The sequence below is a fragment of the Colias croceus genome, chromosome 11 (genome assembly GCF_905220415.1).
Source record: "Colias croceus chromosome 11, ilColCroc2.1".
In the NCBI taxonomy this organism is placed as follows: Eukaryota; Metazoa; Arthropoda; class Insecta; order Lepidoptera; family Pieridae; genus Colias; species Colias croceus.
Genome location: NC_059547.1, coordinates 6256716 through 6284707, shown reverse-complemented (window position 1 = coordinate 6284707; position 27992 = coordinate 6256716). Strand labels below are relative to the sequence as shown.

General features: G+C 35.8%; 1 protein-coding gene and 1 pseudogene across 1 annotated transcript; one reads left to right on the top strand and one right to left on the bottom strand.

Annotated features, from left to right (window-relative positions):
- Positions 1-39: 39 nt before the first annotated feature.
- Positions 40-10562, top strand: LOC123695434 (casein kinase I). Its single transcript, XM_045641276.1, has 9 exons — positions 40-130; positions 270-436; positions 844-954; positions 2844-3036; positions 4865-5007; positions 5223-5425; positions 5588-5747; positions 6263-6346; positions 6903-10562. Exons 2-9 carry the CDS (start codon positions 346-348, stop codon positions 6971-6973), a joined length of 1056 nt encoding a protein of 351 aa, XP_045497232.1. The 5' UTR covers positions 40-130; positions 270-345; the 3' UTR covers positions 6974-10562.
- LOC123695435 overlaps positions 10559-27992 on the bottom strand; it is a 67757-nt pseudogene continuing 50323 nt past the window's right edge.

Here is a 27992-nt window from a genome sequence, read left to right as displayed (position 1 = left end):
TATCTGCTTCGAATGAATGAACTACTACCGAGTGAGTGAGAGCGCTTTTGTATTTTGTAGATCTGTGAATTGTGAGTGAGTGAAAAAAAATTGAAACACAAAAATTCCTCGTCGGATGCGATTGTTGAAAGTAATTTAGTTTTTGTATTTTTGTGTGAAAGGGTTAAAAATTAAGTTATAGTTGTAGTTTTATCTATTACTAGCAGATTGCAAGTTGTTTATAGTTACGTTTCTTTATTTTATAGAAAAATATTCGTTTATGCCTTCAGGTAAAGATCTGCGTCTATCACAAATATGGCCGATCTGTAATGAATCGGTGGTCAGTGATATACTAATTTCATCGTAATGCAGAATTTCAAAATGGAGCTACGAGTTGGAAATAAATATCGTCTTGGACGCAAAATTGGTTCTGGTTCTTTCGGAGACATTTACCTGGGTGAGTAGTTTATTGAATTATTGTAAACAAAGAAAGATGTAAGATAGTAGGCCAGCTGTATTTTTTTCGTTTCTCAATTACTCCCGTTTATTATTGGGATGACAAGATTTCCTAATCATCTCTTTGTATCTTTAGCGAGAATAATAATTATGAAAATATTTTTTTACGATTGATGTGTTCCATGTGATCGACTATTTTTCTGCCCTACAGATGCTTCTTGCTAATTAGTCATGGTTTAGGAATTAAGTTCTTTCACAATGATCTAGTCAAGTTTGTTGTATCATTTGTATCAACCATTATAGCCTTACCTATATTATATTTTATATTCAAGGGCATAAATTTATAACCTTATATTTTTTGATAGGTTGTGTGACGATTTGTTTGGCTAACAACATTATTTTTTACAGGCACCAACATTGTTACCAGAGAGGAGGTAGCTATAAAGTTAGAATGTATCAAGACAAGACATCCACAATTACACATAGAAAGTAAATTTTATAAACTTATGAGAGGAGGCAGTAAGTACTTACTTTTTTCATACCTACTTAAGTTGTAAATTATTGTTTTTTGATAATGCATTTGTGTATCACTGCATTTAATGTCACTATTTTGTTTTCTTATTTTATTTTAATTTATTCATCAGTTAATTGGTTTTGATTAATAGCTGATTACTTTCAGCATCCTATAACGTAACGGCACCGGTTTCCGACTAGCCTCCTCTATCCGACCATTTTGATTTTTATTTGATAAAACGTTTAAAATACACGCGACACTCGTGAAACTGAAGGCTTTCGATTCAGTCACTTATCGTACGTCATCTGTCCAAAATTGGGTTTCAAATTTTAACCGACATTTCGTCAATCCAAGAAAAGCTTGGCGAGGGTGTAGTTTGTATTGAATTGAATGCGAAAAAAACATAAAACGGTGAAAATAAACATTTGGATTTTTACGCTAAATACTCTGGTAAGTTTGTGGTTAATTTACTTTGAACGTTTTATTGGTGTTTTAAATTATTAATTTTAAAATATACATGCAAAGATAGCGTGTTTTTATAGGTTTTTTTGGACAAATAATTATGGACGGAATGAGGAGCTTTTCAAAATAACAACATTCCGAAATCCGACCGAATCGGTCGGTAAACGGAATTTCGCACTTTGTAAAAGAAGGTAATTATCTATTATGCATGTTGTTTTGTGGAGGTTTCGTATTAAGTTATTTATTCTAAACGCTATGCTTATATACTACACCTGTATGCGACCAATGCTAACTTTAATGGATTATTTGTAATATACGTTTTATATGACACTCTTTTTTGATTTTTTCGTTATTCATTTACAAAGACCGGTTTGGTTTAAAAACCCTATATTTTACGTTTATGACACATAATTGCATAACTACGAAATTGTGAGATCTTTATAAGTGTACATGATATGAAATAGAAATGAACTAAAAATGAATATCAATTTCGGTTTAGAGGCTTTATTAAGCAAATTTAGGTTTGGTCGGAATCTAGGTGCGATATATTTCCCTGTTTCCGTCCAACTGGGTTGCTTTTGCTTGCGCTGTGCTTGAGTGAAATTGCATGCGTTTATTTCAGGTCATCATCATGAGTGATAAAAAAGAGGCTGAAGTATTCTCATTAGTGTGGATGACCAGTGAGGCATTTATGAGTTTGAGTAAATGTAATTTTAAACTACTACAGTCTAACATAGAGTTAGTTTTTGTTATTATAATAAATGCTCAAATATTATTTAAAACTAGCGGTCCGCCCCGGCTTCGCCCGTGGTACATATTTAAAATATCTCTCCATAAGAACCATCCTCGTACTTCAAGTAATATAATAAAAAAAGAATTATCGAAATCGGTCCACGCGTGATGCAGTGAAAAGACGAAACGGGTTTTTACGAATTTCCATTGTATTTCTATTATCATAAAGTTGATTTTAGTAGAAAATGTTTGACTGGTCGGAATCTAGCTACTCAGTGGTCGGAAACACGTGTATTTGTACTCAGTCGGTCGGAAAATGGTGCTCTCAGTTAATTTCCAGTCGTGACAGTTAAAATCCAAATTTAGGTAATAAAAAGCCATTATGAAATACAATTATGTGCATATTTTAAAATATAAGTTCGTAATCTTTCAAAATATCATTTTTTCTTATGACCTCTAGAGTATTTAATTTATCTTTTAAAGGATTCATTTAGCCGTATCGATCAGTGGTCGGTATTCGGTGCCATTACGTTATACATATTTAATTTTCATTGTCATATCCACATCACATTGAATAAATTATTTTTTATACTAACCAAGTAATAGTATTAAAACTTTATAAAAGTTTTTTTTTTATTTTATTGATCCAAGTCGGTTCTAAATTGTACATAATGTTATGTAAACTATAACTTGTTAACAGTTGGCATTCCTGCTATAAAATGGTGTGGTTCAGAAGGAGACTACAATGTCATGGTAATGGAGCTTTTGGGTCCTTCTTTAGAAGACCTTTTTAACTTTTGTTCTCGACGCTTCTCCCTCAAGACGGTTCTTCTACTCGCTGACCAGCTTATCACTCGCATAGAAGACATTCACTACAGGAATTTTATTCATAGGTGAGTGTAAATAGGCATATAGAGTCATCTCACTATAGAAGGAAAACAAAGGGAAATAAACAATATATAGAAGGTAACTGACAAAGCAACAGCATTTATGATTAATAAATGAGACATTTTATTATTTTATGTTCAATGTTTCTAGCAATTGAAATGCTTATTGCAACTTTAGTTCTTCAAAATTGTATGAAACAAATTGTTCAATTTAGAAACATATATGTTTAACTTTAGACATAGACATTCATTCATTTGGCACCAAAACACAAACACAAACACAACATAGGTAATATGTTTCAAATTTCACTGAATTTTTTTTTCTATTAATATACATTTATACTTGCAATATTCATAGAAACTGGTTTGTATAAACACATAATGTTTCCACATGTTGTCAAACACACATTAATTTTATATTTATTTATAGATTTTCAAAAAAAGGTTTTTAATTGTTCATTTTAAGGATTAAATGAATTTAAGATTACCTTAGGAGATTAATAAGCAAGGTTATGTAAACTGTTGTCTTAGATTGTTTGACCTTAAATTTGCAATAGATGTTGAAACTAGTGAATCTAAACCAATTATGAACAATAGTTTTTTCCATGTTGGGAAAATAAACATAAAATTTAGTTTTTTTTTTCTTTTAATCTTAGGAACTTTATGACTTACAAATTAATTATATGGCATTTGCATCTGTTTTATTTTCTGACTAGCTTCCGCCCGCGACTCCGTCCGCGCGGAAAAATTAAGATTTATTTTTTTTCTACGTATTTTTCCGGGATAAAAAGTATCCTATTTTATGCCCAGGATAATAAGGTATAATTATACCAAGTTTCATCGAAATCGAACCGTTAGTTTTCACGTGATGCCTGAACATACAGACAGACAGACAGACAAAAATTTTTTTAATCACATATTTGGGTTTGGTATCGATCCAGTAACACCCCCTGCATATTTATTTTTTCAATATTTTCAATGTACAGAATTGACCCTTCTACAGATTTATTATATGTATAGATATAGATGATGCTCTTGCCTTGTTTATATGTATACACATTTATTTTCAAGTATGTTATAAACAGTGTTTATCCTTTATTTGAAAATTGCTATATATTTGTTAAAAATAAGCTATACATTCCTGCATTTTCTTGTTTATAGACAACTTAGGTCTGGTAAAAGGTTATAGATAATTTTTAACCTGTTGACTGTACTATGTTACAGTGTCATATTATGGTATATTATTTTATATTATATTTCTATATCACTACTCTACTTTCTAGTAAATCCTTCTTTCAATCTTCACCTTGTTTTGTATTACACTTAACATTCAATAGTAGTTCTAAAGTATTCTGATTTAATCTGTTTCTAGCGATTTTCCAAAGAGCATTGGGATTCAAATTATCATATATCAATGCTCTATTTTTAAACCTTTATGAATTCAAGTATGGAATTTTGTATAATTTTCATTGTCATATTATAAATTTTGTGCCATATCTTTATTTTCCTAATGTATAATCAAGTACAATAAATACAATTCTAGAAGTATGAATGCTATGCAATAACTAAGTAAGGTCATAAATTATATCAGTCTTGCACCCTTAGATATTGAATTAATTATTATGACGACATCAGTCCTGTCTTAATCAGAAATTTATTGAATATATTGAACAGTGGCCATTATTTACATTGTATACAATAAAACATAATGATGTATGTATTTGCTTTGATAACATCAAGTATCAAATAGAAAATGCGTAACTATTTATATAATTTTGATTGACTCATTACACTTCTATCAGTAGCAAGTATTGGCAATACCATTCTGTTACAGAGATATTAAACCAGACAACTTTTTAATGGGACTCGGTAAAAAAGGCAATTTAGTGTATATAATAGATTTTGGATTAGCGAAAAGGTACAAAGATCCACGCACCAATCAACATATTCCATATAGAGAAAACAAGAATTTGACAGGTAAGAAACTCCAATACAATTATAATTATTTTGAAACTTTTTTGTTCTTGATTAAATTTAAAATATTGTAAGTTCATATTAGAGCATTTGTGTAATTTCTCACAATGATATTTCTTTGTTAGTCCCTCAAGTTTTCAGATACATGTAGGATATTTAAAATTGAAAATTTTCATCAACTTACTATGGGCAATAATAATAGGCAATCAATATTACAGGAACAGCGAGATACGCGTCGATTAACACTCATCTAGGTATTGAGCAGTCTCGACGCGACGACTTGGAATCGCTCGGCTATGTTCTCATGTACTTCAACCGCGGAAGCCTGCCGTGGCAAGGACTCAAGGCGGCCACGAAAAGACAGAAATACGAAAGAATATCGGAGAAGAAATTGTCCACTCCATTTGATGAACTATGCAAAGTAATTTTATTTGTTATGTTACAATTTGAGCTTTATTATTTGCGTTAATTCTTAGAAGAGTAAGGCAGTCAGTTAGTACTTCTAATTTTTTATAAGTCATAACTTATCATTGAAAACTTAGAATAGCAAAAGGAACATATTTAAACTGTGGTCTTGTTTCAGAACCATCCGATCGAATTTCAACTGTACCTGAAGTACTGTCGACGACTTCGTTTCGAAGAGAGACCCGACTACGGTCACCTGCGTCAGTTGTTCCGCACTCTATTCCACAGACAGGGATTTACATATGACTATGTATTTGACTGGAATATGCTCAAATTCGGTATAATATCCAACTTTATATGTATCAGTAATATATAGTATCATGTAGTACTTGTAAACATTAGTATAAATTGAGATGTACAATTTTCCAATTCAATTCCTTACATAAGCTCACTGAGTGGATAACCATTGTTTGTAGTATAGGTAGATACAATGCCTGCAATTTCTGTGCTCCCTCTATTTGTCATGTTGAATAACAGTTTAATTTACAATTCTATGAAATGCAGAAACTAAATATTGATGTTTGTTAAAATATGAGTAAACTCACGTGTGTTTGTAAATAAAGTAAAGGAATATAATTAATTTTTAACCCTACAAGGATTGCTTTAGGTAAGTTTGTGCTGAAGAAATGCCTACTTTTAGTTTTAATTTTTAGTGTAGCATCCACAACATTCATTTATTTCTGCTTTAGGTAGTTAAGTAGATGATGACATTAGGAGAATAAGAAATTATATTACCGCCTATTATTTGCATGATCTTATATTAACCAAATAATATGTTGTTTTTGTATTCCAGGAGTTAAGCGCGGTAACTATAAGCCTACAGGTGGCAATGACCGCACACTTAGACGTCATGATCAAAACCAAGAACAGGAGACAAGTACGTATATTTTTTCCTAAACAAAAATATTGTTAAAATACTGTTTTAAATTTGTTATTGTCTTGTATGATATGTCAGAAGTTGTATAACTTGCTTCTTGGATATTTTCTCGCTCCACCCTATTGGCCTTAGCCACACATTTATTCCAAAGTGTTGTAGCAGGGTATGGAAAATGCTGCGTACATATTACTCATACTCTTTGATGGTTGGTTTATTCAATAAGGTGATAGTTTTGATTATCATACATTATCATTATATTTAAGTTGCGGACTGCAACCCAAAGTTGCAGTCCGCATGGCCAGCACCAATAGCCGCCGCATATTTTCCGCCGCTGATAGAATATTAGGAAAGTGTTCACGTCTAAAAAAACGTATCATCTATCTACCTGTCCATTTAACCATAGATAACAGATATAGAAATTGTCAAAAAATAGTGTTCATACGGCATGAACCTAGAGTATTTTCCCTAGTAAAAATTTTATTATCACAAAAGTTTTTTCGTGGTAACTATAGTTGACAGTATACAGATAATTAATAGTATTATTATAATTGTATAGCAGCCACAGCTGGCGGCGCCGCTGCCGGCCAGCCGAGCACCACAGTGGCCGCGATCTCGGAGTGGCGGTGAGGAAGCTCGCGCAAGCGGGCCCGAACCGACCGGCCCTAGCCGCGCACCGACGGACACTGACACGCGCAACGGTTGTAAGCGACCCACACGCGCGCGCGAAAGGTGGACCAATCGCGTCACCGTCCCGCACTCGACTGCGCGTCGCTGACCAATCGCGTGCCGGGATGTTCACCGGTCGACTGCATAACCGACCAATTACGTGCCGCCGGTCCGCCGACTGATCACTGCGCGAATGTACGTCCGCAACCCTTGCGTTTTTTCCTACTTTATATAAATAAATATACCCATAAGTGACTATGGCATAAGTTAAGTGGTGCTCACGACTCATGCCGATATTAATATACCATGTGTTTTGTGTCAATAGAACTGTCAAGTGTTAATTGATAGACATTCCGTTACAGGAATTCTCATTTTAATTAAATATTCACTAGATTGTTCTTTAACCGCCTCGTTGAAACATCTTAGCGAGTACTTATAAATTTGAAAATTGTTGAACAAATTTTAAATAAGATATTGGCAAATTCGTGAAGTTAATTAACTTCCTTGGCTATTTCTATTGATGTAAAATTTTCGATCAGTGTTCCATTTTGTATGCTATCGTTCATAATTGTAAATTATTTAAATCATAGGATAATGTGCGCCCAGCCGGCCACAAATCTATTGCACTTTATGCTCAGTTGTATTTAGATGAGTACTTGTGAAATGTGGACAAATTAGTGCATGTGTCATCTAATGGTTCTGTGTCTTAATGTTAGATAGACTACAGTTTATTATATTAAAATATTAAATGTAAATGAATAAGCGTTTTAATTACGTTTGTAGTTAATCAAATAATGCATTTATTTTATTTAACTTTAATTGCATATTTTGATTTTATTTCAACATCATTCATTAAATGGATGTCTCCTCTTGGATTATGGCCTACACTAATTTCAAATTTTTGTATTAGTTTAAGAGTTATTTAAACTTGTGTGCAATACTGTTTCTTTATTAATATTGTCTTCCATAATTCTCAGTATACGTTCGCTCGACTCTTGAAAATGAACTAACACTTGATACTTGTACAAAATTTGCTTAACTCGTCCAGCCACTGCCATAGGTTTAATTAAATAGAAAAAGTCAAATCATTCTTAGAATAATTTTTAAAATCATTTTCAATATATTATTGTTTTACAACAAATTTTAGTTGACTGATTTTATTTATGATTTATATAAGAGATTTATACAAGTTTTGATCTCACTTAATCTTTACACTCGGCAAACTATATCGGGGTTGTGTTATAGTACTGTAAGAATGCGAAGGCATATCTGTTTCGTGTTAATTAAAACTAATATATGAAGTTCCATGTATTTGAAATCCATTCGAATCTTTCAATATTGAACTAGGCATATATATATAATCCTTTATCACAAACGTAATCCAGTCCTCAGATTTTACTCGAGTAATTCTATCAAAATTTGTGGTAATTTTCATTGGATGGCTGGATCAGTTTCTAACCCTATTTTAGAGTTGGTATAAATTCTGATACTATCCCTTTTTATGATAATATATAATATATATCTTACTTTACTTTGGTAACAAGGATAAACTTTAATCGCATTTCGTTATAGTGCCTATTTAGGCATCTGTTGTAAAAATAGATGGAAGATGAAAGATTAATAATTTTATTTAATATAACTATTAATATCATAAATTAATTTTTTCAGTCATTTTAAATTTATTTGTAGTTCAGCTTTTTAAAATTTGTAACCGAATTATTGTGTTTAGATTGAAACTTAGTAATAATAATAAGAGTAATTTATATCTATTTTGAATAGTTTAAATATCTCACATAGAAATAATTCATCTGTAATATGACTGAGAATTAGGTTCAATTGTATGTAAATAATAATTATAATTAAATTAGTTATGTTATAATTATATGAGGTTGGATTTTTTAATCCTCGTAATATGATATCCATAAGGTTTTAGTTTGTAACATTGATGTTAACTGGATAGTTTTGAATCTAACACATCGAAATGGATATTGTAAATCGTGATATCGTTTGTTTCTCAAGGTTTCGGGATAAGTATGCACATTATTTCTTATAACTTTAATCCTATTATTTTATATGAAAATTATCATATTTTTAGGATTAAATGTTAACACAAATAGGAAAATTCTATATAATTGGTCCATGATTTTAAATATAGTCTACAGTATTCCAAGCATTTTGAAATTAATTGTAACATTGGGTAATAGATGATTTTATTTTTAAAACTCCGTTTCAAATGTTTCCCCGTCGTCATGTGCCAATTAATCAGTATTGGCATTTTATATATAACTGAATAATAAATGTGTATAGTTCTAACATCTTTTATATCCAAATATATGTTAATGATATTGTTTTACTAATTAAAATATGGTATTGTTTATACATTAGCTGTGGTAAGTTAAGTGTATCTTGTAGCGCTCTCATACGCGGGACTAGCGCAGATTCCACGATATCCAAACTCAATAAAGAATGGTTTCATATTGCAAATCTAAAACTTTTTATCGTATATTTCCATGCATATGTGGAATTGTCATAAAACTCTAAAATCGATTTGCAAACATGAACAATCGTGGTAATGTGCTGTTAGTTTGAGATAGATACGGGTCGCAAATTTGATGTAACTGACGTAAGCGGCCAGGAAGAAACTCCGCCGCACTAAATCCAGGATTGTCAAAGCCGGCACAGTGGTGGTAATAGTGGATGGAACTTTATTATACTTGGAACTATATTAGTGAATGCAATCGCCCGACAAGTTATGGAGATGTGTTCGTGTTCATCGGTCGGTTCTTGTACGGGATGTCGCGCTGCATTTCAGTGAACGCTTCACGGCGCGACAACGTTAGCTTGTTTAAAAGTGTCCGCTCTAACTAATGAAAGACTTTGAACTTAATTTTGTATATAATAATCGTAAGATAGTTAAGCCAAAACACTGTTTTTTACAATATCCTAGGTAATGAAAATAAATACATAACTGTTGTAGTGATAAAGTCATTGACTTATTTTTATTGCATACCTTTATTCATTTTTCTGTAGCTGAGCATTGTGTAAAGCATAATAATATCTTAATCTTGGATTGTAATGTGTATTTCATGAAATCAAAATATTTTCAGATATTCTATGTATTGAAAAACGAATCAAAAGTGTAGATGTTATTAGGATAAGAAGAATAAATAGGCCAAAAGCTTTTATTGAATACTATCTGTGCATTTTGTGCAACTGTGTTCTATAACCTAATAGAATTACCATTACATTTTCTTTGTTTTCTACAAAGGGCACCGTTTACTGAGTTTTACTTGGTTTAGAAAATTATATTCACAGTCAGTTTTAGTAGACATGTAACAAGCGCTTTGTATATCCAGTAAGATTTACAGTCATTGATTTTGCAATGATGCCTAGAAGGGAGTTTATAATACACTTTTAGTTTGAAATTGTTATGTATCGTAGTTTAGCATATTATTATGCTTTGTTTATATAAATCTATTATTATGCTTGCATTGTTTTCTACGTCCAGAATGTATTGATTCATTTGGCACAATAAAGTGAATAAAACAAATTGTATTATTTTTTTATTTCTTGCGCTTTATGTAGCAAGGAAGCCTCCATCCACGGGAAGTTGAACTCCTCTAATCATACTTGCTTTGTCGCTAAGCAGGAAAACGATAGCACTCACTACTTCATGTACTTCGCCAAATCTGTATCAAAGTAGGAAAATAATATTTATAAATAGGTAAAGAATACGTTGATAAAATATGTATATAATGATTGTATATTGTGTTATTTCGACTCATTCAGAACAACTGACCTGCCCAAAGGTATTTTAGATAGCATAGTTTGTGCTTTCTGCGGGTCGGCCCACGCGCGTGGCCTAATTCTGTCATAACGACCGTAGGGTTGATAGTATTAACCCTTATTCCATGTGGTCCCAATTCGAGCGCCATCACACGGGTCATTGCATCCAAAGCTCCTTTAGAAGTGCAGTATGCCACGTGATCCTTTAGTGCCGCCTGTTACCAATTTATATTATGTATTATTATAATAAGAATTCAATCGTATCGTAATAGATATTTTTATTATGAAGTAGGTTACCATTGATCCTTGCGATGAAATATTAACGATCGAACCCTTGATACCGTTTTGAATCATTATCTTTGATACGACCTGTGTTATATTTAGTATTGCTCTCACATTAACTTGCATGGTCCTGTAATTATATGTAATAATAAACAACAACAACATTGGTCACCTGATAGCAAGTTCTTCAACCGTCAATCGACCGAATTTTGGACTAATATAACGCCGATGATTTATTAATATATATATATATATATATATATATATATAGATATCTCCACGGGCACTATGTTGATCAAACGTGCCATATAGTTAGTAATTATTTGATCCGTTTTCACTTGTTGATCCGGTTGGTATTTGTGGATCCATTGCCACACCACCGTCCGTATGTGGATCCGAACGGAGCCACAAGTGTCACCATCAGTAATAATAATAATTACGTGCTTTTTATACAAATCCACCTTTTTTGCGTTTTAGCTCTTGTTGATCCGATTCAAATGAGCCAATCAGAGCCCACCGAGCTCAGCCATTGGTCGCTTGCGGCCTTAGCCATTTGAAGGTTTAAAGACATTTATTCCCGTTATAGAAACGTATGTTGCCGTTCGCCTTACATAATTTGTTCGGATCTTCGGGAGGGCAAGATAGCTAGCTCGTCTATTAGGATAGTGGCGATTTTATGTTGAGATTATGATATTTGTATTTATGTTTTTATGTAGCGCTTTGCGGATGAACATACTTACACGTATTATAAAAGTATAATTGTTTTAAATTCATTATTTTAGTGTCGTCGTAGATTTTTTTTAGTTAAAAAAGGATAGTAAAAGAGAGTTTTAATGATTTTATTTTGTAAAATTTTGAGTGGCGCTAATTTATTTTTGTAAGCACTCCCCCATACTTCTATTAAATACATTAGGTGCGGCTTTACTAACGTGTTGTAGATGGTGTGGCGTAATTTATGAGGAATGCAAGAAGTAATATTACGCAGAGATCTAAGAAGTGCTGATAATTTATTTTTTAGGTGGTCGATGTGATGATTCCATTTTAGAGAGCTGTCGATTCGCAAACCTAGTAGATCGGGAGTCATTGACACAAAATTTCGAGTCATTTGTAACAGGATGGCGGTTCTACAGGGGTCTTAGTACGCAATGACAGAAAGAAAAATGATGGTGTGAACGCTGGTACCGGCGGCTTAGTCGCGTGGGCGTTAGTCAAACTCGTCGGAAAAATAGCGAAAGTCGAACGATTTGTAACACAAAAATTTTAGAATTTACCGATAGCCCATAAAAAAGATGTAGACGGTAGTGTCATGCCATACTTTTCCGGTGTGACATAAAGCCCGCCATACCGACGCGAATGCGTTGATTTAAAAAAAACAATTCAACCATTGTATTGTGCAATTCAAATCGTATACTTTTATTTTCTTAATCATTTACTTTGTATCCTTTATCATTAGTCACTAAAATTTATTTTGTTAACTTGCCAAATATAATGTAGCATGGAATTTGCAAGGGAAGGCACTGCCTTCTGAGATATAGGAATTACCTAGTTCAAAAGGCAGAGCAATATTGTAATGTTATATTTGAAGTTACTAATAAATTTTATTTTATTTACTATTTTATTGGTACCAGGCTAACTTTTGCACAGGTAACCATCGTCGTGCAGCCATTTACGAAAATCGCCATGCATCGCCATACTTTTTAGACGATTCTAAATGGTCGCCATACCGCCGAAATGATTTTGTTTAATTGAATGAAATGTTGAAATGAATGTTTAATTGAATGAATTTTGTTTACTATTTGTTCATTTGAGCATACATATTTTTCAAATAATGTACTAATACGACTCAACTCCGACCGAATATCCTTCATATCATCATTACATCTGCAATCTTGTTCTAGCGGTTGTTTCCGTTTTCTGTAAGTAATTTAAGTATCAGTTGGCGTAGAACTCGTAGAAAACGAACTTAGCTTCGATAGATCGGGATGCGATCCACCGGCAGTACCCACTGCACCACTGCTGGTTAAACGTGTTGGCGATCTGCGTACACTCATATTTACTCAGCAATGGATAATTTGTGCAAGAATATGAGTCGTCATTTGTTTTTGACCTAAATCTAACATTTTAATTATTTTATCAGATTGATATCAGAATCAGGGCAAAGGCGAACGCTACACGTCAATAAATATTATGATAATTATCTTGATATTTACTGATGTATCTTGGGAGGGATCACAGCACACCCTACACCATCAATACGTATCGCGTCAGTACTGAAACGTTCTTTGTATGAGCCAGACGTGATGACGGCAAGATAAATATTGCGATGTAGGTCCTGGGATCCGATCACAAGGAGTTCCAGAAATCCAGCGATATACAGGGTTAGTTCTCAATGACCGGCCAAATTTTCAGAAATGGTTCAGAATCGATAACATTTTAGAACTAATGAAAAAAAAAACTTTTTTTTTTTAATTAGATTTCATTCCTGTCCACCACTAAAAAGCGAACGTGTGGACATTACAAAAGCAACAATTCAGTTCAACAACCTAAATAGGTAGAAGTTAGCACACACATAAATTTGGCAATGCGCGCACGCACACAAGTACATTGATTCTGGGGGGTGTTTACGATTTAGGAAATTTTTAAGACATTTTCAAATGAATGCTATTATTTTTATTTAATTTTATTCGACAATAATGTTTCAAATGCACCTTTGGTTTAATATCTAGATCTTAATTTTAAATTTTGGCTGGTCATTGAAAACTAACCCTGTATTGTGATCCGTCAATACACTACCCTACACGTCAATAAATATCGTAATCCGGTAGTAAATATTGACGGATCACAATATGGATCTTACGTGTAGCGTTCGCCAAAGAGTTGCCCTGATTCAAGAGGTAGGTTGTTATTTGTAGGCTGCATACTACTTGAGAATTATCACCGTCACTGTATGACGAAAGGTTCGACCAAATCTATCTTTTTAGGGTTCCGTATTTTTAGTTTCACAACGTTTTCTATAAGTTTCAATTGAATTACGGTCGACTTCTTCAACTTCCACAAAACTCTTTTTTGCTAGCCCTAATTTCATATCCCCATGTCAATGTCATGCAAGTGCATATAAATGGAACAGATCAACATACGACTTATGATTTGGTATATAAAACGGAGTCAAGAAGTGTTTGAGCATTTCAAAATTTGAACCGTTACTGAGTCGAGTTCGTCTAGTCTAGGCGGATTTAGCAATGTATGGAACATTATACCTAACTATAATATGTTTGTGTACGGAGCCAACAAATACTGTAGTGTTTACGAAAAATTAATCTACGTTACTTAATATACAGTTTCGTTTTGTCGGATCAAATAAAGCTTTAATTTTGATAATATATATGGATCTGATCAACATACGACTTTGGATTTGGTATATAAAACGGAGCCAACAAGTGTTTATGGGTTTCTGAATTTCGGCCGTTACGGAGTCGATTCAGTTCGAGATCTTAGCAATAAAAATGTTGAGTATATCAATTTCTCCATGAATACGTTTGGCAACATCGCCCAAAAATTTGCGCCGTTGCCACTCCGGGCAAGATCAATGCAACCGGAGTCGAGTAATAAGGGGGAAAAGGTGGAGTCAGGAATGCACGGCAGTCGGGCTGGATCAACTTAGTGCCCAGGTTGGTATTTATATATATATATATATATATATATATATATATATATATAAATACCAACCTGGGCACTAAGTTGATCCAGCCCGACTGCCGTGCATTCTTGACTCCACCTTTTCCCCGATATTACTCGACTCCGGTTGCATAGATCTTGCCCGGAGTGGCAACGGCGCAAATATTTGGGCGATGTTGCCAAACGTATTCATAGAGAAATTGATATACTCAACATTTTTATTGCTAAGATCTCGAACTGAATCGACTCCGTAACGGCCGAAATTGAGAAACCCATAAACACTTGTTGGTTCCGTTTTATATACCAAATCCAAAGTCGTATGTTGATCAGATACATATATATTATCAAAATTAAAGCTTTATTTGATCCGACAAAACGAAACTGTATATTAAGTAACATAGATTATTTTTCGTAAACCCTACAGTATTTGTTGGCTCCGTACACAAACATTTTATAGTTAGGTAATGTTCCATACATCGCTAAATCCGCCTAGACTAGACGAACTCGACTCCGTAACGGTTCAAATTTTGAAATGCTCAAACACTTCTTGACTCCGTTTTATATACCAAATCATAAGTCGTATGTTGATCTGTTCCATTTATATGCACTTGCATGACATTGACATGGGGATATGAAATTAGGGCTAGCAAAAAATCTCCTGAGTTTTATGGAAGTTGAAGAAGTCGACCGTAATTCAATTGAAACTTATAGAAAACGTTGTGAAACTAAAAATTCGGAACCCTAAAAAGAAAGATATTTGGACGAACCTTTCGTCATACAGCGACGGTGATAATTCTCAAGTAGTATGCATCCTACAAATAACAACCTACCTCTTGAATCATCAGTTAATATCAAGATAATTATCATAATATTTGTTGACGTGTAGCGTTCGCCTTTGCCCTGATTCTGACAAAATAATTAAAATAATTTCTGATAAAATAATTAAAATTTTAGATTTAGGTGAAACAAATGACGACTCATATTCCTGCACAAATTATCCATTGTGGAGTAAATATGAGTGTACGCAGATCGCCAACATGCAGTGAGTACTGCCGGTGGATCGCATCCCGATCTATCAAAGCTAAGTTCGTTTTCTACGAGTTCTACGCCAACTGATACTCAAATTACTTACAGAAAACGAAAACAACCGCTAGAACAAGATCGCAGATTTAGTGATAATATGAAGGATATTCGGTCGGAGTTGAGCCGTATTATTACATTACTTGAAAAATATGTATGCTCAAATGATCAAATAGTAAACAAAATTCATGAAAACATTTCTGAGGTAAAAACACAAATTACCGAAATTAAATCGTCCAACGAACAATCTTTGAATTTAATTCGCCAAAATACGAATGAAATCAATGGAATTAAGTCATCAGCATGTATGATAATTACTGAACAAAACATATTGAAGAGTACTATTTCTATTTATTACTATACTTATTTATTTACTATTTCTACTCAATTAGAATCCCAGATAAACCAGGGTGAGAGTAAAATAAAATTACTGAAATTAAATCTTCAATCTATAAATCAGTCAGCCATGAGCCAACCCATCGGGTTTTACGTCTAAAAATCAATTTCATATAAATTAAAACTTAATCAAGGAACTACGGGACAGAAAGAGCCGCGAAAAAAATGTAATTTTTGCTGGTTTCCCAGAATTGACATCTTATAACTCAGAGGAGAGGAAATCTAAAGACAACTACGAAATTTTAAAAATTACCTCACTAATAAGTTCAGACCTACCGAAGCCAGTAAAGATATATAATTATAAATAAGCTTAAAAACATACTTCAAACTGTAGTACAGGTCTTGATGGTATTACTACAAAAGCAATTAAATTCATCAAAGAAAAATTAAATCATACCTTAAGCGACTGTTTTAACCAAGCCTTAGCCTTGTTTTAGCCAAGTTTCAAAGACGTTTTCCGGACTCGTTAAAAATAGCGAAGGTAACTCCTATCTATCAGAGTGGCTCAAAATTTGAATCTGGTAACTATAAGCCAATTTCGGTTTTGCCAGTATTGTCAAAAATATTGGAGAAGATTTTACACACGAGATTAGAAAAATATTTAGACTCATTTAATTTTATTTCAGTGCGTCAATAGGGATTTAAGCCAAAAAGTAACACTCTGTCATCGACTATGGACCTAACTATTAAAATAAAAGAGAACATTGACGCAAACAATATAGTTTTGGGAGTGTTTATTGACCTACAAAAGGCCTTCGATACCGTTTCTCACGAACTTTTAATAAAGAAATTAACATCCATTAACATTAATGGTAAAACACTAGATATGCTGAAATCATATTTAAAAAATCGATAAATATTTCACAAATAGTTAAAATAGATAACCACGATAGCATTCCCTTACCAATTACATGTGGCATACCACAAGGTTCGATTCTAGGCCCATTGCTTTTTCTAATTTATATTAATAATTTACAAGATTCAAAGCTAAATGGTCACCTAACACTTTATGCGGATGATACTTGTCTGTTTTATTTTGTTCCCTCTATACATGACATGATAGCGCAAGCACAAAATGAATTAAATAAATGGTTTCAATGCAATCTCCTAAAAATAAATATATCTAAATTCAAAGCTCATAACAAAATTATTCCACCATACGCTCCATTTAAAATTAACCGTGTTGTATTAGAACATAAAACCCACGAGAAATAACCTAGATTTGCGAATCGGCAGCTCTCTGAAATGGAATTATCACATCGACCACCTAAAAAATAAATTAGATCTTCTTAGATCTCTGCGTAATATTACTTCTTGCATACCTCATAAATTACGCAACACCATCTACAACACGTTAGTAAAGCCGCACCTAATGTATTTAATAGAAGTCTGGAGGAGTGCTTACAAAAATAAATTAGCGTCACTCCAAATTTTACAAAAAAAATAATTAAAACTATCTTTAACTATCCTTTTCTAACTTCTACAATAAAATCAACGATACAAATAAAATCTACGACGACACTAAAATAATTAATTTAAAACAATTATTATTTTATAATACGTGTATGTTCATCCGCAAAGCGCTACATAAAAACATAAATACAAATATTATAATCTCAACATCAAATCGCCACTATCCTAATAGACGAGCTAGCTATCTTGCCCTCCCGAAGATCCGAACAAATTATGGAAGGCGAACGGCAACATACGTTTCTATAACGGGAATAAATGTCTTGAAACCTTCAAATGGCTAAGGCCGCAGGCGACCAATGGCTGAGCTCGGTGGGCTCTGATTGGCTCATTTGAATCGGATCAACAAGAGCTTAAACGCAAAAAAGGTGGATTTGTATAAAAAGCACGTAATTATTATTTTTACTGATGGTTACACTTGTGGCTCCGTTCGGATCCACATACGGACGGTGGTGTGGCAATGGATCCACAAATACCAACCGGATCAACAAGTGAAAACGGATCAAATAATTACTAACTATATGGCACGTTTGATCAACATAGTGCCCATGGAGATATCTATATATATAGGCTGTAGTCAGGCTGGATCAACTTAGTGCCCAGGTTGGTATTTATATATATATATATATATATATATATATATATAAATACCAACCTGGGCACTAAGTTGATCCAGCCCGACTGCCGTGCATTGCCGACTCCACCTTTTCCCCCATATTACTCGACTCCGGTTGCATAGATCTTGCCCGGAGTGGCAACGGCGCAATTTTTTGGGCGATGTTGCCAAACGTATTCGTGGAGAAGTTGATATACTCAACATTTTTATTGCTAAGATCTTGAACTGAATCGACTCCGTAACGGCCAAAATTCAGAAACCCATAAACACTTGTTGGCTCCGTTTTATATACCAAATCCAAAGTCGTATGTTGATCAGATCCATTTATATTATCAAAATTACAGCTTTATTTGATCCGACAAAACGAAACTGTATATTAAGTAACGTAGATTTATTTTTCGTAAACACTACAGTATTTGTTGGCTCCGTACACAAACATATTATAGTTAGTTAACGTTCCATACATTGCTGAATCCACCTAGACTAGAGGAACTCGACTTCGTAACGGTTCAAATTTTGTAATGCTCAAACACTACATGACTCCGTTTTATATACCAAATCATAAGTTGTATGTTGATCTGTTCCATTTATATGCACTTGCATGACATTGATATGGGGATATGAAATTAGGGCTAGCAAAAAATCTCCTGAGTTTTATGGAAGTTGAAGAAGTCGACCGTAATTCAATTGAAACTTATAGAAAACGTTTTGAAACTAAAAATTCGGAACCCTAAAAAGATAGATATTTGGACGAACCTTTCGTCATACAGTGACGGTGATAATTCTCAAGTAGTATGCAACCTACATAATATAACAACCTACCTCTTGAATCATCAGTAAATATCAAGATAATTATCATAATATTTATTGACGTGTAGCGTTCGCCTATGATTCTGATATCAATCTGATAAAATAATTAAAATGTTAGATTTAGGTCAAACAAATGACGACTCATATTCCTGCACAAATTATCCATTACGGAGTAAATATGAGTGTACGCAGATCGCCAACACGTTTAACCAGCAGTTGTGCAGTGGGTACTGCCGGTGGATCGCATCCCGATCTATCGAAGCTAAGTTCGTTTTCTACGAGTTCTACGCCGACTGATACTCAAATTACTTAAAGAAAACGGAAACAACCGCTAGAACAAGATTGCAGATTTAGTGATGATATGAAGGATATTCGGTCGGAGTTGAGCCGTATTAGTACATTACTTGAAAAATATGTATGCTCAAATGAACAAATAGTAAACAAAATTCATGAAATCATTTCTGAGGTAAAAACACAAATTACCGAAATTAAATCGTCCAACGAACAATCCTTGAATTTAATTCGCCAAAATACGAATCAAATCAATGAAATTAAGTCATCAGCATGTATGATAATTACTGAACAAAACATATTGAAGAGTACTACTTATTTCTCAATTAGAATCCCAGATAAACTAGGGTGAGAGTAAAATAAAATCACTGGAATTAAATCTTTAATCAATAAATCAGTCAGCCAATCCATCGGGTTTTACGTCTAAAAATCAACTTCATATAATTTAAAACTTAATCAAGGAACTACGGGACAGAAAGAGCCGCGAAAAAAATGTAATTTTAACTGGTTTCCCAGAATCGACATCTTATAACTCAAAGGAGAGGAAATCTAAAGAAAACTACGAAATTTTAAAAAATTACCTCACTAATAAGTTCAGACCTACCGAAGCCAGTAAAAAAATATATAATTATAAATAAACTTAATTCAAACTGTAGTACAGGTCTTGATGGTATTACTACAAAAGCAATTAAATGCATCAAAGAACAAGTAGATAACTGCGTTAAAAACAACCGACTTCAAACTTGCACTTGCAACATTTACAAATACAGACAAAAATGCTCATAAAATAAAAACTACTGGGCCTATCCGAATAAAATTTTTATGGGACCAATTTGACACCATCCCGCATCGAACAAAAAAGAATCCTTTAAATCGGTTCAGAAACCTCGGAGTAATCGGTGTATATACATAAAAAAAACATACCGGCCGAATTGATAACCTCCTCCTTTTTTTTGAAGTCGGTTAAAAATTAAATCATACCTTAAGCGACTGTTTTAACCAAGCCATAAGTCAAAGACGTTTTCCGGACTCGTTAAAAATAGCGAAGGTAACTCCTATCTATAAGAGTGGCTCAAAATTTGAACCTGGTAACTATAGGCCAATTTCGGTGTTGCCAGTATTATCAAAAATATTGGAGAAGATTTTACACACGAGATTAGAAAAATATTTAGACTCATTTAATTTTATTTCAGTGCGTCAATACGGATTTAAGCCAAAAAGTAACACTCTGTCAGGCCTTTGATACAGTTTCTCACGAACTTTTAATAAAGATATTAGCATCCATTAACATTAATGGTAAAGCACTAGATATGCTGAAATCATATTTAAAAAATCGATCACGAATAGTTAAAATAGATAACCATGATAGCATTCCCTTACCAATTACATGTGGCATACCACAAGGTTCGATTCTAGGCCCATTGCTTTTTTTAATTTATATTAATAATTTCCAAGATTTAAAGCTAAATGGTCACCTGACACTTTATGCGGATGACACCTGTCTGTTTTATTTTGATCCCTCTATACATGACATGATAGCGCAAGCACAAAATGATTTAAATAAATTAAATAAATAAATGCAATCTACTAAAAATAAATATATCTAAATTCAAAGCTCATAACAAAATTATTCCACCACACGCTCCACTTAAAATTAACGGTGTTGTATTAAAACATAAAACCCACGAGAAATGCCTAGGTTTGCGAATCGACAGCTCTCTAAAATGGAATTATCACATCGACCACCTAAAAAATAAATAAAACAAAATAAAATAAAACAAACAAAATAAAATCATTAAAACTATCTTTAACTATGCTTTTTTAACTTCTACAAATAAAATCTACGACGACACTAAAATAATGAATTTAAAACAATTATACTTTTATAATACGTGTATGTTCATCCGCAAAGCGCTACATAAAACATAAATACAAATATTATAATCTCAACATCAAATCGCCACTATCCTAATAGACGAGCTAGCTATCTTGCCCTCCCGAAGATCCGAACAAATTATGGAAGGCGAACGGCAACATACGTTTCTATAACGGGAATAAATGTCTTTAAGCCTTCAAATGGCTAAGGCCGCAAGCGACCAATGGCTGAGCTCGGTGGGCTCTGATTGGCTCATTTGAATCGGATCAACAAGAGCTAAAACGCAAAAAAGGTGGATTTGTATAAAAAGCACGTAATTATTATTATTACTGATGGTGACACTTGTGGCTCCGTTCGGATCCACATACGGACGGTGGTGTGGCAATGGATCCACAAATACCAACCGGATCAACAAGTGAAAACGGATCAAATAATTACTAACTATATGGCACGTTTGATCAACATAGTGCCCATGGAGATATCTATATATATATAAATACCAACCTGGGCACTAAGTTGATCATATATATATATATATATATATATATATATATATATATATATATATATATATATATATAAATACCAACTTGGGCACTAAGTTGATCCAGCCTGACTGCCGTGCATTGCCGACTCCACCTTTTCCCCGATATTACTCGACTCCGGTTGCATAGATCTTGCCCGGAGTGGCAACGGCGCAAATTTTTGGGCGACGTTGTCAAACGTATTCGTGGAGAAGTTGATATACTCAACATTTTTATTGCTAAGATCTTGAACTGAATCGACTCCGTAACGGCCGAAATTCAGAAACCCATAAACACTTGTTGGCTCCGTTTTATATACCAAATCCAAAGTCGTATGTTGATCAGATCCATTTATATTATCAAAATTACAGCTTTATTTGATCCGACATAACGAAACTGTATATTAAGTAACGTAGATTAATTTTTCGTAAACACTACAGTATTTGTTGGCTCCGTACACAAACATATTATAGTTAGGTATAATGTTCCATACATTGCTAAATCCGCCTAGACTAGACGAACTCGACTCCGTAACGGTTCAAATTTTGAAATGCTCAAACACTTCTTGACTCCGTTTTATATACCAAATCATAAGTCGTATGTTGATCTGTTCCATTTATATGCACTTGCATGACATTGACATGGAGATATGAAATTAGGGCTAGCAAAAATCTCCTGAGTTTTATGGAAGTTGAAGAAGTCGACCGTAATTCAATTGAAACTTATAGAAAACGTTGTGAAACTAAAAATACGGAATCCTAAAAAGATAGATATTTGGACGAACCTTTCGTCATACAGTGACGGTGATAATTCTCAAGTAGTATGCATCCTACAAATAACAACCTACCTCTTGAATCATCAGTAAATATCAAGATAATTATCATAATATTTATTGACGTGTAGCGTTCGCCTTTGCCCTGATTCTGATATTATCAATCTGATAAAATAATTAAAATTTTAGATTTAGGTCAAACAAATGACGACTCATATTCCTGCACAAATTATCCATTGCGGAGTAAATATGAGTGTACGCAGATCGCCAACACGTTTAACCAGCAGTGGTGCAGTGGGTACTACCGGTGGATCGCATCCCGATCTATCGAAGCTAAGTTCGTTTTCTACGAAAGGCTCCCAAACACAGGGTGGGGGGTCGCCAGAAGGCGAATAAACCTCGCGGAATCGCCCGCGCCGGGGCTCAACCCCCTCAACCAAAGCCGGCTTTTATACCGGCTCCGCCACCAAAAACTAACGCTTGGACGAAACCTCCGTCACTAGTGACGAAGGCCCAGTCGAGCGTGGCGGTGCCGCCCTCAGCGGCTCCCGCCATACAAGCAGCACCGAAGCCTTCAGCTGAAGTGCACTCACCCGAATCAGACTCGCCTGACGAGTCCTTTGCAAACCTCATTTATTTAATGAATTATATTAAAGACCTCAACCTTGATGAGGTAAACCTAGTTGTTAGGAAACTTAAACAGTCCAAGAGCAACATCGAATCCCTTAAAATTCTAGCAGCTCATTGGGAGCTGGTAACAAAACTCCAAAACACTCCCTAATGGCTACCACAGCTAGAATTAAACCCAGAGCGATCTCCGTAGTTACTTTTAACGCGGACGGCCTTCTCAAACAGACTAACTTAGTTAGGGACTTTGTCACTAGACGGCAGGTCGATGTGCTAGTAATGCAAGAGACATTTCTTAAGCCTTTTAACCGTGATCCGCGACTCGCCAACTACATGTTGGTGCGTAACGACCGCGTAAATAGCCCCTTAGGCGGCACTCTCATTTACTACAGAAGGGCCTTGCACTGCACGCCCATCGACACGCCGCCTCTAATTAACTTAGAAGCCACAGTGATCAAGGTGTCTATGACCGGTCATCAACCCGTCATAATCGCCTCGGTCTATCTCTCCCCGTCAAAGACAATCTTGGAGAGCGATCTCAGAGCCTTGCTTGCACTGGGCGACTCGGTCATTCTGGCCGGCGACCTCAACTGCAAGCACTGGAACTGGAATAGCTCTTACGAGAACGCCAATGGCAAACGACTAGACCGACTGACCGACCTTCTTAACGTCACGGTTGTAGCCCCCTTAGAACCGACCCACTTTCCGAAGATCACGGGACACAGACAGGACGTGCTCGATGTGGCGGTGATGCGGAACGTGACGTTACAGTTGCGCTCCGTTGAAACGTTGCACGAGCTCGACTCTGATCACAGGCCCGTGTTGTTCGAACTCGGCCCTCCCGATAGCACCACAGTAGAGTACATGACGAAGGTAGACTGGCGAAAGTTGCACGAGGCCTTACAGCCCGTCGACTCGCCAGAGCTGGAGTCTGTACCGGACAAAATCGACACGGTCGTAGAGGCGCTCGACGCGGTCTCCTCGGTCACCAGCCACATTCAATCCAAGATTGAATACGCGTCCCGGCGGGTCCCCGTTGGCCTCGGCCACCGGCTGGATCTGCCTCCGGACGTGCGTAGGCTGGTGGGCGATAAGAACGCGGCGACGCGCGCCTACGACCGAGCACCGACAGACGAAAACCGTAGAATTCTTCGTTCCTTACAGAGAGAGGTAAAAGAGCGAATTCACGAATTACGCAACGAGCGGTGGGACTCTTTACTTAGCGAACTCTCTCCCTCGCACACTGCCTACTGGCGGCTTGCGAGGTCCCTCAAATCTGATGGCATTGCTGCCACTCCACCGCTCATTCGCCCTAATCAACCTCCCGCTTTTGACGATTTTGAGAAGGCCGAATGCTTAGCTGACAGTTTAGAGGAACAATGTTCCCCCAGTCTCGACTTGACCGACTCGACTCACATTAACGTAGTTAATCAAGAGATCGCACGCTTTACCACAAGCCCTCGTACCGATGCCGAGCCTTTGTCACCAACGACGGCCACCGAAGTAAAATCATTAATCAAATCACTTGCTAGTAGAAAGTCCCCAGGCGGAGACTCTATTCCCAATAGAGCTCTGAAAAGCCTGCCGCCCGCCCTTATCGCTCTCCTAGTAGCTACTTTTAATTGTCTCCTGGCCAATTGTACCTTCCCCGCTAAGTGGAAGGAAGCAATTGTGATCGGGATCCACAAACCGGGCAAACCCCGGAACGTGGCATCTAGCTACCGTCCCATTAGTCTCCTCAGCTCTCTGGGGAAAATCTATGAGAGAATCATCTCCAAACGCCTCTGGGACGCAGTCATTGCCAAAAAACTGCTCCCAGACGAACAGTTCGGCTTTAGACGAGCTCACTCGTGTCCTCACCAAGTACACCGCATCACGGAGTACATTCTCGCGGGCCTCACCCGCCTCAGACCCCACAGAACGGGAGCGGTCTTCTTTGACGTAGCGAAGGCGTTCGACAAGGTCTGGCACAACGGTTTGATTTACAAACTGTACACTCTCGGCGTGCCAGACAGTCTCGTGTTCATCATACGAGACTTCTTGTCTAACCGGTCCTTTCGCTACAGATTAGACGGCACGCTCTCGTCTTCACGCCCCATCCAGGCCGGAGTCCCTCAGGGCTCCGTCTTGTCGCCCCTCCTATTCGCGCTATACACTAGCGATATCCCAAAGCACGATAAAGTGCAATTATCCCTCTTCGCGGACGACACGGCACTCTACGTGTCGAGTCCATACCGCAAAAGAATAGCTCCACTCCTACAATCCGCGACCGATGCATTAGGCAAATGGTTTCGCAAATGGGGTATCACTGTGAACCCCGACAAGAGCGCCGCCGTGCTCTTCAGGCGCGGCGGCCCCGAGGCCATAGATAGTGTCAAACTCTATGGCCAAGCCATTCCATGGCAAAAGCACACTAAATTCCTAGGCGTCACTCTAGACGCACACATGTCATTTAAAGCCCACATTAAGGCAGTCCGTAAGAAAGCCAGCTATGTCCTTAGCCGGCTCTATTACCTTATTAACAGACGCAGTAAAATGTCCCTTAGAAATAAGGTGACACTTTACAAAACGGTGGTCCGTCCAATCCTCACTTATAGTAGTGTAGTTTTCGCGCATTGCGCTCCCAGCTCCATACACAAGCTCCAGACGATTCAGTCGCGGTTCATGAGAACAGCGACTGGAGCGCCCTGGTTCGTGCGTAACGTGGACCTACATAGGGACTTAGAACTCCCCACCATAGCCCAATGGATGAAGCAAGCGTCTAAGCGCTACTTCGACAAGGCTAAAAACCACCCTAACCCATTGGTGACAAAGGCCATCGCATACGTCGCGAAACCCGATCCCACTCATCGTCGTAGGCGGCCGAGACATGTCTTGGACGACTCCGACGATGATATTACCAAAGCTAACGCACGGCTAGACTCGGCGATTGAAGCCCAACGTCGAACAAACCGCGACACCGCACACACCACAGCAGAAAGCGTACACCGTCTTCGCCGGCGAAGACGAGGTCCCTTGTTCCGCGTTCCCGCGCCCACCCGGGTGAGCGCCCGTCCGATTAGGGCCCTTCTGGCCTCCTCCACTCAAGCGACAGCTCAAGCCGAGGTTCGTGGTCCCCGTCAAGGGGGGACGCCCTTGTGCATGTCGCTACCAGGGTGAACCTTCAGTTCACCCCCGCGTCCGCGTTAAAATGTAAAAGCCCTTCTGGCTAACATTGAGAAACACCATAAAAAAAAAAAAAAAAAAAAACGAGTTCTACGCCAACTGATACTCAAATTACTTACAGAAAACGGAAACAACCGCTAGAACAAGATTGCAGATTTAGTGATGATATGAAGGATATTCGGTCGGAGTTGAGCCGTATTAGTACATTACTTGAAAAATATGTATGCTCAAATGAACAAAATAGTAAACAAAATTCATGAAAACATTTCTGAGGTAAAAACACAAATTACCGAAATTAAATCGTCCAACGAACAATCTTTGAATTTAATTCGCCAAAATACGAATCAAATCAATGAAATTAAGTCATGAGCATGTATGATAATTACTGAACAAAACATATTATTGAAGAGTACTATTTCTCCATCCCAGATAAACCAGGGTGAGAGTAAAATAAAATTACTGAAATTAAATCTTCAATCAATAAATCAGTCAGTCATGAGCCAACTCATCGGGTTTTACGTCTAAAAATTAACTTCATATAAATAAAAACTTAATCAAGGAACTACGGGACAGAAAGAGCCGCGAAAAAAATGTAATTTTTGCTGGTTTCCCAGAATTGACATTTTATAACTCAGAGGAGAGGAAATCTAAAGACAACTACGAAATTTTAAAAATTACCTCACTAATAAGTTCAGACCTACCGAAGCCAGTAAAAATATATAATTATAAATAAGCTTAAAAACTTACTTCAAACTGTAGTACAGGTCTTGATGGTATTACTACAAAAGCAATTAAATGCATCAAAGAAAAATTAAATCATACCTTAAGCGACTGTTTTAACCAAGCCATAATTCAAAGACGTTTTCCGGACTCGTTAAAAATAGCGAAGGTAACTCCTATCTATAAGAGTGGCTCAAAATTTGAACCTGGTGACTATAGGCCAATTTCGGTTTTGCCAGTATTGTCAAAAATATTGGAGAAGATTTTACACACGAGATTAGAAAAATATTTAGACTCATTTAATTTTATTTCAGTGCGTCAATACGGATTTAAGCCAAAAAGTAACACTCTGTCAGCGACTATGGACTTAACTATTTAAATGAAACAGAACATTGACACAAACAATATAGTTTTGGGAGTGTTTATTGACCTACAAAAGGCCTTCGATACCGTTTCTCACGAACTTTTAATTAAGAAATTAACATCCATTAACATTAATGGTAAAGCACTAGATATGCTGAAATCATAATATTTAAAAAATCGATAAATATTTCACAAATAGTTAAAATAGATAACCACGATAGCATTCCCTTACCAATTACATGTGGCATACATGGTTCGATTCTAGGCCCATTGCTTTTTTTAATTTATATTAATAATTTACAAGATTTAAAGCTAAAGGGTCACCTAACACTTTATGCGGATGACACTTGTCTGTTTTATTTTGTTCCCTCTATACATGACATGATAGCGCAAGCACAAAATGAATTAAATAAATGGTTTCAATGCAATCTCCTAAAAATAAATATATCTAAATTCAAAGCTCATAACAAAATTATTCCGCCATACGCTCCATTTAAAATTAACGGTGTTGTATTAGAACATAAAAC

Bases quoted from the DNA above. Each gene is read 5' to 3' on its own strand.
- LOC123695434 (XM_045641276.1), top strand. From the start codon at position 346: ATGCAGAATTTCAAAATGGAGCTACGAGTTGGAAATAAATATCGTCTT. The intron at 3,037-4,864 runs GTGAGTGTAAAT...ATTCTGTTACAG, and splicing joins TACAGGAATTTTATTCATAG to AGATATTAAACCAGACAACT. The intron at 5,748-6,262 runs GTATAATATCCA...TTTGTATTCCAG, and splicing joins CTGGAATATGCTCAAATTCG to GAGTTAAGCGCGGTAACTAT.